The sequence below is a fragment of the Pelodiscus sinensis genome, chromosome 2 (assembly GCF_052426305.1).
Source record: "Pelodiscus sinensis isolate ZL-2025 chromosome 2, ASM5242630v1, whole genome shotgun sequence".
NCBI lineage: Eukaryota > Metazoa > Chordata > Testudines > Trionychidae > Pelodiscus > Pelodiscus sinensis.
This window is the reverse complement of record NC_143053.1, coordinates 32,493,193-32,512,593: the sequence shown is the minus strand read 5'-3', so window position 1 is coordinate 32,512,593 and position 19,401 is coordinate 32,493,193. Positions and strand designations below refer to the sequence as shown.

Here is a 19,401-nt window from a genome sequence, read left to right as displayed (position 1 = left end):
GGGGTCGGGTCCCTTTAAGCACAGCCCTCAGCTAGCCTGAGGCAGCAGCTCCACGCTCTAAGTCCTTATCTGATGCCCTGCCGGCACTGCTTCCAGCCATCCTTAACCCCGGTTCAGGGTCCACTTAATGTGGACATGCTAGTTCGAATTAGCAAAACACTAATTCGAACTAGTTTTTTAGTCTGGATCCGTTAGTTTGAATTAGCTTAGTTCGAATTAACTAATTCGAACTAAGTTAGTTTGAATTAGCGCTGTAGTGTAGACATACCCTGAGCGTTTATAACCCTTGTAAAATCTCACCCTACCTAAGTTTAGTGTAGGTATTCTTGCTATTTATATAACTATCTAATCATTTTTAAAGACTACTGAGCTCTTTGTCTAAATAATATCAAGTTGCAATGAGTTCCACAAGTTAATAATTTTATTTTTATTAGTGAAAAATGTATTGTCTTTTAATTTTATGAGTGACTCTTTTCTTTGGGTTTTATGATAAGAGGTAAGAAAGGAAGGTCCAAATACTCTTCTTTCTTCCATTCATTATTTTATATTGCTATAGCATGTCACCTTATTACAACCCTCTTTTAACAAAATATCCCTATATTTATACTTTCTCCTAGAAGAGAAAAATTTTCACATCTCTAATAAATTTCATTGTACCATTTCCATATCTTCAGTATCGTTTAGGAGATCAAATAACCAGAACTGAGCACAGAATAAAAGAAGTGGACATACCATTAATTTATAAATACTATTGTAATTGCTATTATTGATCACTCACTAAAACCCTATCCTCACTTTATTTTTTGCATGACAGTACACAGATGGCAAAGTACCTAATTACAGGGTACCCTACATATTTTTCCTGAGTGATTGTGTTAAATTAGAATAGTTCCAATTGTTCTTCCCAGCATGCATAGCTTGTAATAGAACTTCAATAAGCATGATAGGGTATGTCTACACTAGCTCATTAATTAGAGCTAGGTAAGCAAATCAGGAACCCGGAATTGCAAATAAAGCCTGGAATTTAAATATCCCGGGCTTTATTTGCATGTTCCTGACCGGCCGCTGTTTTTAAACCCCCCTTAGTTCGAACGAACTGCCCGCGGCTACACGCGTCAGTTTAAAGTTAATCCAAAGTAAGGACTTAGTTCGGATTAACTGTTACTCCTCGTGGAATGAGGTGTAACAGTTAATCCGAACTAAGGATTTAGTTAACTTTAAACTGCCGCGTGTAGCCACGGGCAGTTGGTTCGAACTAAGAGGGATTTAAAAATGGCGGCTGGACGGGAACATGCAAATCCCTGGCTTCATTTGCAACTCTGGTTGCCTGATTTGCCTATCTAGCTCGAATTAACGACCTAGTGTAGACATACCCTTAATTATTGGCGCAATATGCTGCTAATGTTTTTTAAAAACATCAGTGTATGTGTTAGTGTCCAATATTTCTTTATAATAAACTTATGTTTATATTAACCTTGTTATGTTAACGAAAACTCTTCTGTGGCTTTCTTTTTAGTTCTGAGAAACAATTTATTTCATAAAACTCTTAAGTCAGATAGATTTACATATATAGCAAATTGAGGTGCTTATATGAAAGTGTAAACTCCTCTAGATATTTCCAATGTCCCAATCAATATAGCATCTGAGCATGAATCTAAAGCAGTTAGTAAATACAAAGATATATGTGACATGGGAGAGGGTGTTTAAAATCATGTTACTGAGTCTACATTTAGGCACTTAAATGGCTTGAGTTTCAAAAGCAATGAGCATGTAATAACTTTCATTGAAATCAGTGTGAAGTGTTTGGTGCTGAGTACTTTTGAAAATTAGCTTATTGAGGAACCTACGTTTGAACCAAGTTACTTAAGTTCAGAAATTTTTTCTTTAAAAAAATTCTGCTTTCAAGTCTTATAAATCTCCACTCATAAGAATGGACTGATGTCTGAAATCTCCAGAATTAAAGAGGAAACATTTTGTTTGAATTTAATTCAAGATGGCTAGAAAATCTGTTTTCAGTCTTTACAACAGCTTGCTGTTCATTTCTGTATGAAAATAATACCTCTCTCACATTGATATTAATTTCAAAATGCTCCTGAGCACTGTTAAAACAGCCTGAGCAAAACTCTGCCAGATTTCCCTGCCAGAAGACCATAAAATATATTAGAGGATTTGAATTGCTTCACATCGCTGAACTATTGATATGAGAGGGCATTGTTTAAAAATGATTTCATTTAATTTAAGGTGCTGAAGAACTGTTTAGCATGGAACAAGTCAAAGCAACAGAGAAAGAGAGCTTTTAGAATGGACATGAGAAAAAAACATGCCATAAATAAGGTCTGAATGTGAAAAAATCTTCCAAGAGAAAAGGTGGAATCAGTCACTGGAGCCATTCAGATACAAGCTGCACAAGTAGCATAGGAATGTTCCCTAGGGAACATACTAGGAAGCGGACAGGGGGCTGCAGACAGGGGAGTTTGAGAGGGACCGCAAGAGATCCTGCTGCTGAACAGGCTACTTGGTGAGAGTACTCGATTTTGGTGTGAGTGAGTTTGCTCGACTGTTTGAATTTTGTTTGTTAAATTCTGAATCTGATTTCAGGTGACTGCAGTTTCAGTTTCAGTTTCTGTGGTAGTTGGGACTGAGTGCCTGACCTTTTGTTCCCTCAGTTGCTCTGTTAATTGCATCTGGTCAGCCTTCCCCTGTGTGACTCACGAGGGGGCAGGCATGGCCTAGGTAAGCAGGCTTTAAAAGCCAGAGGCAGAGTGACCAGGGAGCGAAAGCAGACAGGAGTTGCAGACAGGGGAGTTTGAGAGGGAGTTTGACAGAGGGAGGCCTATGATGGTCAGGAAGACCCACAACACCTGTGCCAGCACTACTTCTGTCTCCTCCACTGGTGCCTGTAGCCAGACAGAGCGCCTGAGCATGGATGCCTCTACCCAGATCCTGGTGTGGTTTTGCAGGGACTGTGGCTTGCAATTCCCACTTATTGATATCCAGGCTGGAGAGATCATCCAATGCGAAAGGTGCCTGCTGGTGGAATCTCTCAGGCAGCAGGTGGCAGAGCTATAGGAGGAGGTGGCTAGGTTGAGGAGCACCCACATCCATGAGAAATTCCAGGACCGTGTTCATGAGGAGACAGCTGAGGTAGCTGTCCCGGTACACAGGACTGTGGGCACACCACTGGTGGAGGAGGAGACAGCTCAGGGTGGACAGTGGCAGCTGGTTACTTCTGGCAGCAGGCACTGCTCCACCCCTGCTCCAAACCCTTCCTCCGTGGTACTAGGAAACCGTTATGCTCTTCTTTATACAGGAGATAAGCAATCACCCCCTACACTGGAGAGGAGAAGCCTCGTACCCCCACGGCTGGGAGGTCTGCTGCCACCACTGCAAATAGGAAACATAGGGTAGTGGTGGTCGGAGACTCTCTTCTGAGGGGGACGGAGGTGCCCATCTGTCGCCCTGACATTTCATCTCGGGAGGTATGCTGTCTGCTGGGGGTCCGTATCCGAGATGTTATGGTGGCATTGTCAAGGATTATCCGGCCCTCTAACTACTACCCCATGCTACTCATCCATGTGGGCACTAATGATACTGCGAGGAGTGACACTGAGCGGATCAAGAGTGACTACAGGGCTCTGGGAGTACGGGTGAAGGAGTTTGGAGTGCAGGTGGTATTCTCTTCGATCCTTCCTGTCGAAGGTAGGGGCCCGGGCAGAAACAGGTGCATCCTGGAGGTGAATGCCTGGTTGCGAAGATGGTGTTGCCAGAAGGGCTTTGGCTTTCTTGACCATGGGATGCTATTCCAGGAAGGACTGCTAAGCAGGGATGGCATTCACCTTTCAAGGAGGGGGAAGAACCTATTTGGACACAGAATGGCTAACCTAGTGAGGAGGGCTTTAAACTAGGTTCGACGGGGACAGGTGAGAAAAACCCACAGGTAAATGGAGAACATGGAGACTTGGGAGATGGGTCGGAAACGGGAGGGAGCATGGGCTACAATGGCAGAGAGAAATGAGGGTCAGGGCAAAACTGGAGGCAAAGTCAAATCAGGATCTTAGATTCCTATATACAAATGCGAGAAGTATGGGTACTAAGCAGGAAGAACTGGAAGTGATAATAAATAAGTACAATTATGACATTGTTGGCATCACAGAAACTTGGTGGGATAATACACATGATTGGAATGTTTATATGGGAGGGTACAGCTTGCTCAGGAAGGCTAGACAGGGAAAAAAGAACGGAGGTGTTGCCTTATACATTAAAAATGAACACATTGGAGTGAGGTGGAGATGGACATAGGAGACGGAAGTGTTGAGAGTCTCTGGGTTAGGCTAAAAGAGATTAAAAACAAAGGTGATGTCACGCTAAGAGTCTACTACAGGCCATCTACCCAGGCAGAAGAGGTGGATGAGACTTTTTTTAAACAACTAGCAAAATCATTAAAAGCCCAAGATTTGGTGGTGATGGGGGACTTAAACTATCCAGATATTTGTTGGGAAAATAACACTGCAGGGCACAGACTATCCAATAAGTTCTTGGACTGCATTGGAGACAACTTTTTATTTCAGAAGTTTGAAAAAGCTACCAGGGGGGAAGCTGTTCTAGATTTGATCCTAACAAATAGGGAGGAACTGGTTGAGAATTTGAAAGTGGAAGGCAGCTTGGGTGAAAGTGATCATGAAATCATAGAGTTCACAATTCTAAGAAAGGGTAGAAGGGAGAACAGCAAAATAGAGACAATGGATTTCAGGAAGACGGATTTTGGTAAGCTCAGAGAGCTGATTGGTAAGGTCCCATGGGAATTGAGACTGAAGGGAAAAACAACTGAGGAGAGTTGGCTGTTTTTCAAAGGGACATTGTTCAGGTCCCAAAAGCAACCTATTCCACTGCATAGGAAAGATAGAATATACGGCAAAAGACCACATTGGCTTAACCACGAGATCTTGCATGATCTAAACATAAAAAAGGAGTCATATAAAAAATGGAAAGTAGGACAAATTACAAAGGATGAATATAGGCAAACAGCACAGGACTGCAGGGGCAAGATTAGAAAGGCTAAGGCTCAGAATGAGCTCAAACTAGCTACGGGAATAAAGGGAAACAAGAAGACTTTTTATAAATACATTAGAAGCAAGAGGAAGACCAAGGAGAGGGTAGGCCCACTGGTCAGTGAGGAGGGAGAAACAGTAACAGGAAACTTGGAAATGGCAGAAATGCTCAATGACTTCTTTGTTTTGGTCTTCACCGAGAAGTCTGTAGGAATGCCTAACATAGTGAATGCTAGTGGGAAGGGGGTAGTTTTAGAAGGTAAAATAAAAAAAGAACAAGTTAAAAATCACCTAGAAAAGTTAGATGCATGCAAGTCATCAGGATGTGATGAAATGCATCCTAGAATACTCAAGGAGCTGATAGAGGAGGTATCTGAGCCTCTAGCTATCATCTTGGGAAAATCATGGAAGATAGGAGAGATTCCAGAGGATTGGAAAAGGGCAAATATAGTGCCCATCTATAAAAAGGGAAATAAGAACAACCCAGGAAACTATAGACCAGTTAGTTTAACTTCTGTGCCAGGGAAGATAATGGAGCAAGTAATTAAGGAAATCATCTGTAAACACTTGGAAAGTGGCAAGGTGATAAGGAACAGCCAGCATGGATTTGTAAAGAACAAATCATGTCAAACCAATCTGATAGCTTTCTTTAATAGGATAATGAGTCTTGTGGATAAGGGAGAAGCGGTGGATGTGGTATACTTATACTTTAGTAAGGCATTTGATATGCATGATATTCTTATCAATAAACTAGGTAAATACTACTTAGATGGGGCTACTATAAGGTGGATGTATAACTGGCTGATAACCGTTCTGAGAGAGTAGTTATTAATGGTTCACAATTCTGCTGGAAAGGCATAACAAGTGGGGTTCTGCAGGGGTCTGTTCTGAGACCGGCTCTGTTCAATATCTTCATCAACGATTTAGATATTGGTATAGAAAGTACGCTTATTAAGTTTGCAGATAATACCAATCTGGAAGGGGTTGCGACTAATCTGGAGGATAGGGTCATAATTCAAAATGACCTGGACAAATTGGAGAAATGGTCTGAGGTAAATAGGATGAAGTTTAATAAAGACAAATGCAAAGTGCTCCACTTAGGAAGGAACAATCAGTTTCATACATACAGAATGGGAAGTGACAGTCTGGGAAGGACTACTGCAGAAAGGGATCTAGGGTTTATAGTGGACCACAAAGTTGAATATGAGTCAGCAGTGTGATGCTGTTACAAAGAAAGCAAACATGATTCTGGGATGCATTAACAGGCGTGTTGTGAGCAAGACACGAGAAATCATTTTTCCGCTCTACTTTGCGCTGGTTAGGCCTCAATTGGAGTATTGTGTCCAATTCTGGGCACTGCATTTCAAGAAAGATGTGGAGAAATTGAATAGGGTCCAGAGAAGAGCAACAAGAATGATTAAAGGTCTAGAAAACATGACCTATGAGGGAAGGCTGAAGAAATTGGGTTTGTTTAGTTTAGAAAAGAGAAGATTGAGGGGGGACAAGATAGCAGTTTTCAGATATCTAAAAGGGTGTCATAAGGAGGAGGGAGAAAACTTGTTCATCTTGGCCTCTGGGGATAGAACAAGAAGCAATGGGCTTAAACTGCAGCAAGGGAGGTTAAGGTTGGACATTAGGAAAAACTTCCTAATTGTCAGGGTAGTCAAACACTGGAATAAATTGCCCAGGGAATTTGTGGAATCTCTATCTGTGGAGCTATTTAAGAGTAGGTTAGATAAATGTCTATCAGGGATGGACTAGACAGTATTTGGTCCTGCCATGAGGGCAGGGGACTGGACTCGATGACCTCTCGAGGTCCTTTCCAGTCCTAGTATTCTATGATTCTGTGATTCTAGATTGGATAATCTATTAGCTCTTTTTGACTCTTAGTTCTATCAGATTACAGTTATAGAATCATAGAACACTAGAATTGGAAGGGACCTCAAGAAGTCATCAAGTCCAGTCCCCTGCTCTCACATCAGGACCAATCACTGTCTAGATCATCTCTAATAGATGTCTATCCAACCTGCTCTTAAGTATCTCCAGTGATGGAGAGTCCACAACCTCCCTGGGCAATTTATTCCAGTGCTTAGCCACACTGACATTTTAGAACGTTTTTCATAATGTCCATCCTAAACCTCCCTTGCTGCAGTTTTAGCCCATTGTTTCTTGTCCTATCATCAGAGGATAAGGAGAATTTTATTTCTCCCTCCTCATTGTAGCAACCTGTTAGGTACTTGAGGGCACGTCTACATTTACAAGAAGATCAGTGCTCCAAAGATTGATCTTCCAGTGTTTAATTTAGTGGGTTTAATATAAACACCAAAATCCAATACTGAGGTCAGCCCTTGCAGGTGTTTGATACTCCTCCCACTGTGTGGCCACCACCACGGTTCATCTTAAGGTAAGCTGACTCCAGCAACACATTTTGAGTAGCTGGAGTTGTATACTCTACGTTGACTTGCCTGGTCTTGTATGGACCACACCTTAGAGCTGTTATGTCCCCTCTCAGTCTTCTATTTTTGAAACTAAACAAACCCAATTCTTCCAGTCTTCCCTCATAGGTCATATTTTCTTGACCTTTTTGTCACTTCTGTTACTTTTCTCTGGGACTTCTCCAATTTCTCCACAACTTTCTTGAAATGTGGTGCTCAGAATTGGACACAATATTCCAGTTTAAGCCTATCTGATGCAAAGTAAAGCAGAAGAGTTACTTCTCATGTCTTGCTTACAACACTCCTGTTAATGCATCCCAGAATGACTGCTTTTTTGGCAGGAGTTCTATTGTTGACTCATGTTTACCTTGTGCTCCACTATGTCCCATAGATCCCTTTCCTAGACAGTCACTTCCCATTTTGTATGTATGGGAATTGTTCCTCTCTACTGGAGTACTTTGCACTTGTCTTTAATGAACTACATCCTGTTTATCTCAGACCATTTCTCCAGTTTGTCCAGATCATTTTGAATTATAGCTCTGTCCTTTAAAGCACTTCCTACGCCTTACAGAGTGGCACCAGCCATTACTTCAACTAGGTTCTGGATCTTCTTGCCAAGGTTTCTGATGACCTCTTTCTAGCCAAATCACATGTTGTATTTCAAACTCCTATTTGACCTCCCAAACATCCCTTCTAAAGTCCATAGAGAACACATCTACAAAGGTCATCTCCCTTATTCATTCTTCTGTGTGTGTCACCTTCTTGAATTCTCCCTCCATTTTCTCCTTGAAGCTTGTCTCCACCTCTTCAGCAACTCTTATTCTTGTACTGTAAGAATCTGCTTATCCTATTTTCTCTTTTCCCTTTTCACTCTTCCCTCACCTCCTCAACTGATGATGCCACCCTCTGACAAAATGTTTGTTCACTTCTCCTACAGATGCTCTATTATTTCTTCCATGCTACTCTTGATGCATAGAACACTCCTGAGCTGGTCTGCAAGGCCACTACCCCCTGAGAATTAAAATCCCCCTTGAAGAATTTTTTTTCATACTGTCAGGATTGTATTGAATAATAATTGCAGGATGAGAAGCAAGTAGATATTTTCCCTCAAACTCTAAAAATCTAACAAGAATAAATTTTAAATGCTTTATTAAGATGAAACCAATTATAATCCCGATGGCTGACTATACAGTCTGTCCAGGAGCTGATAGCTATGCCAGCCCTCTGGGCAAGGTGAGGGTGGGGTGCTCTGGACTCCCAGTTGGGGTGGGGCTATGGGCCAGAGGGACAGGGGCTGAGGACAGTCAGCCCTCAGCGCTGCTTGGAGCATGCCACGCTGCCTGCCCCTCCACTAGCACACAGAACTTGTGGTGCACCGATTTAAAGGGCCGAAGGCTCTGGGTGCCACCGCTGTTACTGAATCGCTTTATACTGGAGCAGTTGCCCTCATCCTCCACCCACCCCATTTGCAGACTTAAGTCTGCCCCTTGCCTTTGCCATTTCTGTCTGCTGAGTTTGGATTGCAATGTCTTAAAGGCAGTGCCCGTTCCATCTTCCATGTCTGTTCAGTGTCTACTGGACACAAACAAGTAATATAAACAATAATAGAAAAACAAAAGAAACATATTCAGAAAATATCTGAACAAAACAATTCATGAGGAGTCAGATCCTCAGTGGCTATTAATTGGCATCACTAAGTCAATGGAGCTAAGCCAGTTTACACCAACTGATGATGTGGCACAAGAGTTCTGTTATTAAACCAAACAAATCCAATATACTTGTTGGCATCAGGTTCAATCCCAGGACTATCTCAAGATCCATCTGGGTTCAAATGGTCTCCTAAGCTATTTTGTCCTATATTAGTTCACAATGTCAGATTCTCTTTTCTTTTTGGACCTATAAAAGTAAATTTGACCCTCTCTCTCGGCTGCCGCCCAACGTGGCACTCTAGTAAGAAATTTCTGAGACTTTTAAAAATGTTATTCTCTTACCTCCTTCTTTGGAACAGAGATTGACTAGATTGTGAACTGTGTCCATCAGTTCCAACTGCTGTTTCTGCAGGACACTGTTGTTGTTTGTTGCCTTGTTTAATTGCTTCTCTAGCTCCTGGATTATGTAGCTTTGACGTGAGACTAAGCCTTGCAAGTTCTCCTTTTCCTCCTTCAATGTATCCAACTCTTCTTTATGTCTTTCTTCCATTTCTAATATTTTATGCTCAAGTAAACTTAAAAAAATAGCAGACATTAGTTAGTTTTAATACACATTGACACAGAAGCAGGTATCTATCTTATCATTTGCTTGTATGCAGAGTTCAGCATGTGAATTACATATGCTTTAAAAAGGCAATAAATGTCACTTAAAAAGGTTAACCAAGGAGTGTCATATTCCATCTAGTACCTAAACACAACTGACATCTAGGATCTCTCTTTCTAAACTGTGCATGTGATTGCATTTCTAATTTGCACACCTACCTTGGGAACTGCATGCACTGTGGTCAGTTATGCATCCAGCTGCAAATCTGTGCATGTGGTCATCCACTTTGCACAGGTAGTTAAGTAACCAAATTAGAAATGCAGTCAGGAGAGGGAGAAAAGATGAACTGGTCACCTAAGTTGACATTATTGGTGGAGTGGTAGGAAATGGGATCAGAGCAGCTACTGCAAAAAAATAAAACTTGAGAACAACAGGAAGCCAGACAGAGGCTATGGAATCAATACTAAAAATACCTAAACATCAGGCTAATTGATTCAGGAAAGCACCTTTAAAAGAACAGGAGAGAAATATAGAATAATATCCAGACTACTTCTATTTTTATCAGGGTCTCACATGGAATCCTCCCACAAGCTTTGGCAGTGTATTACATATTCAGAGCAGGAGGCTTCTATACTGCAATCTAAAGCTTATAAAGACTTATGAAAGCCTTGTTAGAACCAATTCCTTTTTGTTTCTTCATGCCACTGTTTTATATTTTCCTCTCACTCAGGACTTCTGGAAATTCTTTTAATTGTTTTGCTTCAGGCTAACATTAAGTGAGAAACAAAGAAATGTAGCCTGCAGTTAGTCTAATATGAAAGCCACTTTTTCTCACAGATTATATTATTTCATTATATACCAAATAATTAAACAGCAAATTAGAGTTATAACTGTATCCTGACAATTTTACACACTTTTACAGTGAAGAAAATTATGGAAATAGCATACTAACAAGATATAGACATTTTATATTACTTGGATGAATCAATGCAGTGCAGATAGCTTCCAGATCATTAGAATGCAATGCATACAGGACAACCTCGGTTAAAAAAAACCCCAATTCAGTACTTTGTATAAACTTCTGTATAATTTTAATAAAGTATTGTTTGATGTCACAATCAATTTGTATTGGAAGATTTCATGCTTCTCAACTTGTATTGGCAGATTTTAAGTGACTATCTAAGATAGGAAAGGAAAATTTGAACAGGTGTGTTGTATTCACTTCATATTTTTTCCCAAAAGGTAAATCAGAAAGTTGGATATTTAATGTGAGATCCTTATTGTGTCAAAATCCCTCACAATGAACTCTCCTTGCACAATAAAAAAATAAGATGATGACTCAGATGGTATCCTGGAGGACATCAGAATCTTCAATTGACCCCTCAACCAGGAAAATCTTGAGTACAACTATATAAAAATAACTTGACTAGCTTTCATCAAATGTTATGGTTAATTTTAAAATAAATGCATGCAAACATTCCCCCCCACCCCCCATGTACTTTTTATAAAGATCAAAAGAATGTTTGATTATATCTAAGGGTATGTCTATGCTAGCTCGTTAGTTCGAGCTAGGTAGGGTAATTAGGGCAAGCAGAGTTGCAAATGAAGCCTGGGATTTAAATATCCCGGGCTTCATTTGCATGTTCCCAGGCACTGCTGTTTCCCCCTTAGTCCAAACTCTGTGCCCGCGGCTATACGTGGCATGGAGTAGGTAGTTCGAATTAAAGATCCTAATTCGAACTACCATTACTCCTCGTGGAAACCAGGGTTTTTGTTAATAGATTAACAAATGAAAACCTCCCATCTGCTGAACTTTTGATCAGTGTTTCTCCTGTGTATGCCAAGGAGGTATTTCTAATACTATAAACTGACCATTGGTCTCCAACTTGCCAATAGCACACTTCCTGTCCAAGTTAGTCCTAGATTTTATTTATTTTCTCTTTCCTTGCACCTTAGTTTTTACTGCTGGGTAATAGATCAGTGGCAAAATGCCTACTTTATTTCAGGTGATTTAAGATAACTGGGAAATGTAATAAAATCCATATGGAATTGTTTCTATTAAATATTACAGTCTTAATGTGAGCTGTAACAAATGATAACAGTGTAAAGATTATACTAGACCTGGGATTTACTGTACACACTAGAGTAATATAAAGCTTAAATACAAAGTAAAACAGACCCCTAAATAAAACCAAAAGCAAATCTCTTTTTCCCCAAACATGAATTTTGGATTTAAGAGGACAGTCAAGAAAATATATTGTGCAAGCATTTCCCATCCTTTTCTGTGGAAAGCCAGGCAGATCTAGGTAACCAGAATACCACTTTTTCGGTATCATCCTTTTCCCTAGCTGGAAGGAAAAAGATGACTGATACTCAAGGCTCTTAAACTTATTGACAAATGTATAAAAAGGAACACTGTATTGGACATTGAGGCTATAAATATTTAAAATGGAAACAAAGTGCAAATTGTTAACAATGGGGTTAATGCTTCATCACTAGACATTAATCAAGACTGAATGTAGATCTACAGGATGGATGTTTTTGTTCAGCTACAATTTATTCAGGGATCACCTGGTGAAATTCTACATCCCGTGTTATGCACTAAGTTTGGAGAGATGACCTTAAATATCTCTTTTAGACAGAACTGGTCAAAAATTTCTAGACTGAAGCGTTTTCTAATGCAATAAATCTTAACCTTGGACAGGAACGTATAAATTCCATCAAAATTTTCATGGAAAATTATCAAAATAATTCATTTCACTAAGGCTGAAATGTTTCATTTTGATTTTCACATTTCAACTTTTATGATGTATTATTTTACAATGTATAATAATATAACTAATTTAAAAAGGAGAAGCACAAGACTCTGAAATAAATGCCTGCTCAGGCCATTGTGTGCTGGATGATAGAGTAGCTGATATAGTTCTTGATGTTGCTAGGTTGGAATATTTCTCTGTTGCTGAGTGGTAGGGCAAGATTAGATGCCCCCTAAATTTGCATCAGGCCATCCAAACAGTTTAGGACACAATGTAATTCTTGCCATTGCCATGCAACATTTTACATCTGTGTCCATGCCTTAATGGTTTCATAGAAAAAAAAAGTATTGACTGCCACAATATGGATTGCTGCATTGTTTGTTTCTTATCATACATTTCTTAACAGTAAATGAATCCCTGGTGATGACAGTTATTTATTTTTTATCTTTTATTTATAGCAACATTGCTCATGTCAGACAAGGAGAAAGAAGATGATAATGCATAGAGCTTCATTGTTTGAAGTCTATGCAGAGAGAGAGCCTACAGATGTTTTATTGCTTTAGCAATAACACTTTATATTTATGAGTACGGTGTCAATAACATGTGGTACAAAGAGGGGGGTGACAGTGCCTGGTTACTTTATGCTATGCTATGTAGATTAAAAATAGAATTATAAACTGCAAAACTAGTAAGCTGTTAGGATATGTTTATACATTGACCTGCCTCTCTCTTTTTTTCCCCCTTAGATACAAAAATATGAAAGACAAGAATATTCTCTGAGGAGAGGTGAACTCCCTGTGACAAAATCACCAATAATGCAAGTCCCCTGAATTCAATTAAGTTTTATTAAGAACCAGTGAGAACTGTCTCTTGAAATTCAAAATGAGCAAAAAAATCAACATTTTATTTTGATGGAAATTTTGAAGAAAGCAACTGTTCCGACAGTTTTGAAAAGACAAAAATCATATATATAGTAGCCTAGTGTCTGTGCATCTGTAACACTGACGTACATGACCACGCCCCCGGCCGTATACGTCAGCACCCCGCCCCCCTTTCCCTCGCTCCGTGGCCGTTCGGCCAGCCCCACGGCCCCCCGGACATCCCCCCTGTCAGCACTGCTTCCCTCCCCCCTTCCTCTGGACCCCCCCATCCTCTCCTCCAGCCCCACAGCCCACAATCCCCCCCCAGCTCTGCTTTCCACCCCCCTTCCAGATAGCCCTGCACCCTTCCCCTCCCTGCCTGGTGCACTGTGTCGCTCCCAGCTGAGCGGCGCTCCCGATGGGCCCCAGCGGGGGAGCAAGCAGCGGCGCATGGACCCCAAAGGTCCGCATGCTGCCCCTGGCTATGCTGAGTGCCGCTCCCGCCGAGCCCTGGCGGGGGAGTAAGCGGCAGCAAGTGGGAGCGCCACTCAGGTGGGCCCGGCGGGAGTGGAACAGAACTAGGCCCGGGGTGGCAAGCTGCCCTTTGGGGTCTGTGCGCTGCCGTTTGCTCCCCCGCTGGGGCCTGGTGGGAGTGGTGCAGTGCACCAGGCAGGGAGGGGAAGGGGGCGGGGCTGGCCGGAAGGGGGGTGGGAAACAAAGCTGGGGGGTGTTGGGGGCTGTGGGGGATGGAGGAAGGGGGAGGGAAGCAGAGCTGGCAGCGGGGTGTCTGGGGGGCCGTGGGGATGGCCGGCAGGAAGAGGGGGTGGGAAGCAAAGCTGGGGGAGATCGGGGGCCGTGGGGCTGGATGGGAGGAGGGGGACGGGAAGCAGACCTGGCGAGGCGGGGTGGTACAGCCACTGGCCGCAGCCGGACCCCAAAGGGCCTCTTGCTGCTGCTTGCTCTCCCGCCGGGGCCCAGCCGAGCGCCGCTCAGGTGTGCCCAGTGGGATAGGAAGGGGGTGGGGCAGTGATGTACATGGCCAGGGGTCGGGGTCGTTTACATCACCACCCCCCCTTCTTCCTCCCGCCATAGTGCTAAGTGGTGCGCCCCTCAGCCGGGCCGCTGCGGGAGAGGGGAGGGGGGGGCGGTGATGTACATTCAGCCGAGTCACCACGGAGGGAGGGGAAGGGGCCGGGGAGGTGACGTACACAGCCAGGGGGTGGGGCCTTGTACGTCACCGCCCCCCTTCCCCTCTCACTGTGGCACTCAGCTGAGTACTTTGCCCCTCAGCCGGGCTGCCAGGGGAGCCAGCAGCGCAAGGGGCTGTTTGGGCTCCCCCCGGTGTGGGAGGGAAAGGGAGGGCAGTTACGTACACGGCTCCACCCCCTGACCGGCAGGCAGCACTCAGCCAAGTGCCACGGCGGGAGGGAAGGGGAAGGGGAAGGGGGGCGGGGCGATTCTATGATTCTATGATTCTACAAAATGATGTATTAAATGTAAGCCAGAGAAATAGCTCAGAATGACTGCACCGTGTGTAACATTCATAAACATTCCTGATAATGCCAGAGAAGTTAGCAGGCGAGTATAGAAGCCAACGTACAGACTTCCAATGATGGCTAATGTCATTTTGAAAGCGATGTAGTAGAACATGGAGACTGCACTCTTGGGCTACGTCTGGACTGCACGCCTTTTTCAACAGTATCTGTCGACAAAGCCTCTGTCAAAAAAGAGCATCTAGATTACATTATGCGAATCGAAAAATCAATCCGCTTTTTCGAAAAAGAGCGTCCAGACTGCCGGATGCTCCGTTGACAAAAGAAGGCACCCAGAAGTGCTTCTGGCAGGGCATGGGGGGCAGCCTTTATTTCCAGATGCTGCTGTCTGCCCTTTGCAGAGACGTGTGCTGAAAGGGATTCTCCTGGACAGCCATTGGTCTGCTCCTGCTTCTGGCTTGCCTACCGCCTAGAGGGAAAGCAAAGCTGCTGCAGTGCTTGCTCTGGTTGCCCTGCTTCCTCAGACACCACAGCACTTTATTTTCTGTTCAGACTGGTGGGACCGGCTCGTCATGCAGCTCTGGGTCAACGACCTCTGGCTCCATAACCTCTGGATGTGGAAGGCCATGTTCCTGGAGCTGTATGCCTGGCTCGCCCCTGCTCTGGAACACCAGGACACCAACCTGCGGCCCACCATCCCCCTGCAGAAACGGGTTGCAATCTCCCTGTGGAAGCTGGCCACCCCTGACAGCCACTGCTCCATGGGACACCAGTTGGCATGGGGAGGGCTACCGTTAGGGCCATCTTGATAGAGGTAAGTCACTGTCAGGGGCAGGGCCGGATTAAGACTTTTAGAGGCCCTAAGCACTGAAAAGATTATGGTGCCCCCCAAATGTAATTCAAAATAAAAACAATACTATACCGTAAAATAAAATTGTATTTTTCGAAATGACACAAAACTGACATGTCTTCTGACATTAAAATAGCTTCTTTCTAGATTTTCTGATTGCTGACTTGACGAAGCACGACCACTTCCATACACAATAGGGAAAGTGAATCGAGTCTGTCCTGACACATTGTTGTTCTCTGAGGGTTTTATATTCTTTTCAGCTGAGAAAAGAGCGTTATGTGGAGTTCTGACTTTTCCCACGATGACAACTTCGATGCTTTTTTTGAAATATAATTTTTTTTCAAAAAAAATAATTTTTTTTGGTGCCCCTGCTTTGCTGTTGCCCTAAGCATGTGCTTAGTCTGCTTATTGGATAATCCAGCCCTGGTCAGGGGACAGGCCCTGCTGAGTGGGGGGGTTTAGAAAGGGGGACTTCCAGGAAAGAGCAAGAGGGAATGGGGGATGGAGTGGCACTCGGAGGCTGCTCCTTGGCCACCCTTGCACTGATGCAGGGGAGAGGGGCGTCCTGACAAGGGAAGGGGTGGGTTGGATTGGGGAGGGTTCTCCTTCCAAGCGCTTAGGTAGCCTGTCTAACTCCCTGGTTTCTGTCTGTCTATTTGTCTCATGCTGCAGGTGGTGAGGGACATCAATGAGGAGCTGTTGAAGAGGCTCATCCATCTCGGGGACCTGGACAACAACCTTGCTAGGTTTGCCGCTCTTGGTTTCCCGAACTGCGGAGGAGCTCTTGATGGGACACACATTGCAATCCATGCACCGCACCATCGAGCAGCCCAGTTTATAAACAGGAAAGCCTACTATTCCATGGTGCTGCAGGCCCTGGTTGACCACCGGGGACACTTTACGGACATTTGTGCCAGGTGGCTGGGGCGAGCACATGCTGCCTGCATATTCAGGAACTCTTACCTGTACCGCAGGTTGCAGGCAAGAACATTTTTCCCCCAGCGGCACCTTTTCCCCCCTCCCCGCTCCAGGTTTTCAGTCCCCTACCACCTCAGTTAAAGGCCACTTTTGTCGACAAAACCCTGTAGTCTAGACACACCCTGAAAGCTCTCCTGAGAAGAAAAGCTATATTTAGGCAAACACCATTGTAAGATACACAGGTTTTATTTTTCACTAATGTAACCAAGACTTAGAGAAGATTTTTACTTACATTTTGAAAGGGTATGGATCAGGTCATGGAGATGGGAATCTCTCGCATCAAAAGTTATCTTAACCTCTTAAAAGTAATCTTTAAAAAGTATGGACATTTTACAAAATAGATAGTGAGATTTTCTTTGCCTTTGATCTATTCAACAGGTAAAGACAAGTATTATCAGTGTACTAGAGAAGTCTGGCCAAATACATAATCACATCCATACTACCTGGATATCTCTAGCTGTGGGAGGCTAGGAAGAAATTTCCCCTGTGAAACAGAATACTCAATAGTAGTCTACTTCACGGTTTCTCAAAACATCCTGTCTTCTATCAAGCACTGGACATTGACAGTGAAGTAGATGGATCACTGGTATGTTATGGTTTTACCTATATGCACATATTTCTTTAAATCCAGTAACATTCTGGGACATGATTCTCCGTTTCCTTTTATTTGTTTAATTCAGTTTAATTAAAGCAAGGTATAAGAAGTAAAGATAGTATAATGCAGAAGAAAAATCAAGCTCTTCACTGAAACCAAAATGTGTGTCTAAAACTCCATCCAGTGGTGCAGTATTTCTCGTTACTTCTGGCACGTAAGAATGGAGGTAGTTTCCAAGAAAATTATTCCTGAAGAAATGAAGAGAAGCTAGGCTTATTATGAGGTCATCTCTGTACTGAGATCTGAAAGTTGAGGAGATGTCCTCAGCATGACAGAGGTGGACATGATGTCTGTCACTTTTTGAGAGTAGATAGGAAATACAAAAGAATGATACTGTTTTAATGACCTTGAAGATTCTGGTACCAATAATTTTTTTCTGGATCTACTCCTGAACCTTAAACAGATCTTGCACTTAGATAGGATGTGCATATCTCCCAAACAATGGGTATAGGAAGATGATTGTCACTCATGAGGACAGGTTCCTGGGAAGTGAAGCTAATTTGAATTCAAAGGTTCCAGGCATATTTTGGGGGAAACAAATGGGCACTGCCACTGAAAATTTCTGGTCAAAGGAGTATGGGGCACATGCACTCCTGAAGTGAAGCTTCCACTGGGACATTACTTAGCAAAGAATTGTACCTATTTTATTGATGGGGAATAGAGGAACAAAATTATTAAGTGGGATCAGTCATGTACTTAAATAGGAAGTGTTTGCAGAATCAGGAACTAAATGACTTGTCCAGTGTCACACAGGTGACAGAATTAGAAATTGAACCCAGATCTCCTGAGTCCCAACTCAGGTCTTAAAAACATAGAGCCCTGAGAATGGTTAGAAAACATGCTTTAAAGTAACAAAGGCAAGGTACTCCATCTGTTCAGAGTAACAAAGAGAAGGTTAAAAGGTGATTTGATCAGATTCTGTAAGAACCTACCTATGGGACAGAAATTTAACAATGGGATCCTCACTTTCGTAGACAAAGAGAGAAATAGACCCAACGTCTAGACAAGGAAGCAAGAAAAATTCAGACTGGAAAGAGAACGCACCATTTTAACAGTGAAGATAATTAATGATTGGAACAATTTAGCCAGTGACAGGATGGACTCTCCATTAATAGAAATTTTAAAATCAAGGTTGTATGTTTTTCTGAAAGATCTGCTGTGGATCACACAGGAATTAAGTCAGAGCAGTTCTGTGGCCTCAGAAGACCAGATGAGATCAGTGGGCCTTTTGGCTTTAGAATCAATGAACCACAACACTATCCTTCCTTTCAGCTAATAAGATGGTGACAAAGCTCAGAAATCCTCACTCCAGGTCCCTGCTTTAATCACTAGACCACATTCCATCCTATTTCTCTATTTGCCCCACACATCCATGTTTCTAAAGAGCGACAATACCATTTAAATGTTGCTTTTCAACACATTCTTTATTTCCATATCCAAACTCAGACTATTTCATCTTGTCACAGACCATTTCATCATGAATGTCAGTGTAGCCACCCAAAGGTCAAGTCAAGTCAAGTTTATTTACTGCCACACATGCCTTGCACTCTGACACATTGTTAAGATATATAAATAAAGAAAGAACATTAAACACACAAGACATCACATAAATGACTCTGTCCCTTGCACATTCTAAATAAATACTTGGAACTAAGCAGATACTGGCAATACAACTATTTGTTTAGTGAAATTAAATCATATGCATTTCCAGTTTTATAAACTTATGAAACTCATTTAATCAATCCTCAATTCAGTTGAGCCTCTTCTAAATTAAACATATATATAATATAAATAATTATTAGAGTACCTAAATTGCCAACATTCACAAGTACTATTGAAAATGAACTATTTAACCATTTCTCCAAAAGCATCAGAATTAGAAATAACTTTTTTATGGTAATACACTCTCAAGAGCATCTTTTCCTTTCTCCATGATCATTGGTTTCCTCTCTTTCTGTCTTTCAATAGTATGTTGCCATTACATAGTATGTTACTCATTACATGATCCATGGAGATTCATTGATTCATAGGCCAGGTCTATACTAGACCTGGAAGATCAATTTAAGGTGTGCA

The 19,401-nt window shown here is 42.4% G+C and overlaps 1 protein-coding gene across 4 annotated transcripts in view; it reads right to left on the bottom strand.

Moving 5' to 3' along the window:
- ANGPT1 (angiopoietin 1) overlaps window positions 1-19,401 on the bottom strand; it is a 224,729-nt gene that overhangs the window by 85,085 nt on the left and 120,243 nt on the right. For all 4 annotated transcript variants that reach the window (XM_075920222.2, XM_075920221.2, XM_006113014.5 and 1 more), the window contains one exon: window positions 9,475-9,707. In XM_075920222.2, the coding sequence (XP_075776337.1) occupies window positions 9,475-9,707 (233 nt within the window). The remainder of the gene's footprint in view (window positions 1-9,474; window positions 9,708-19,401) is intronic.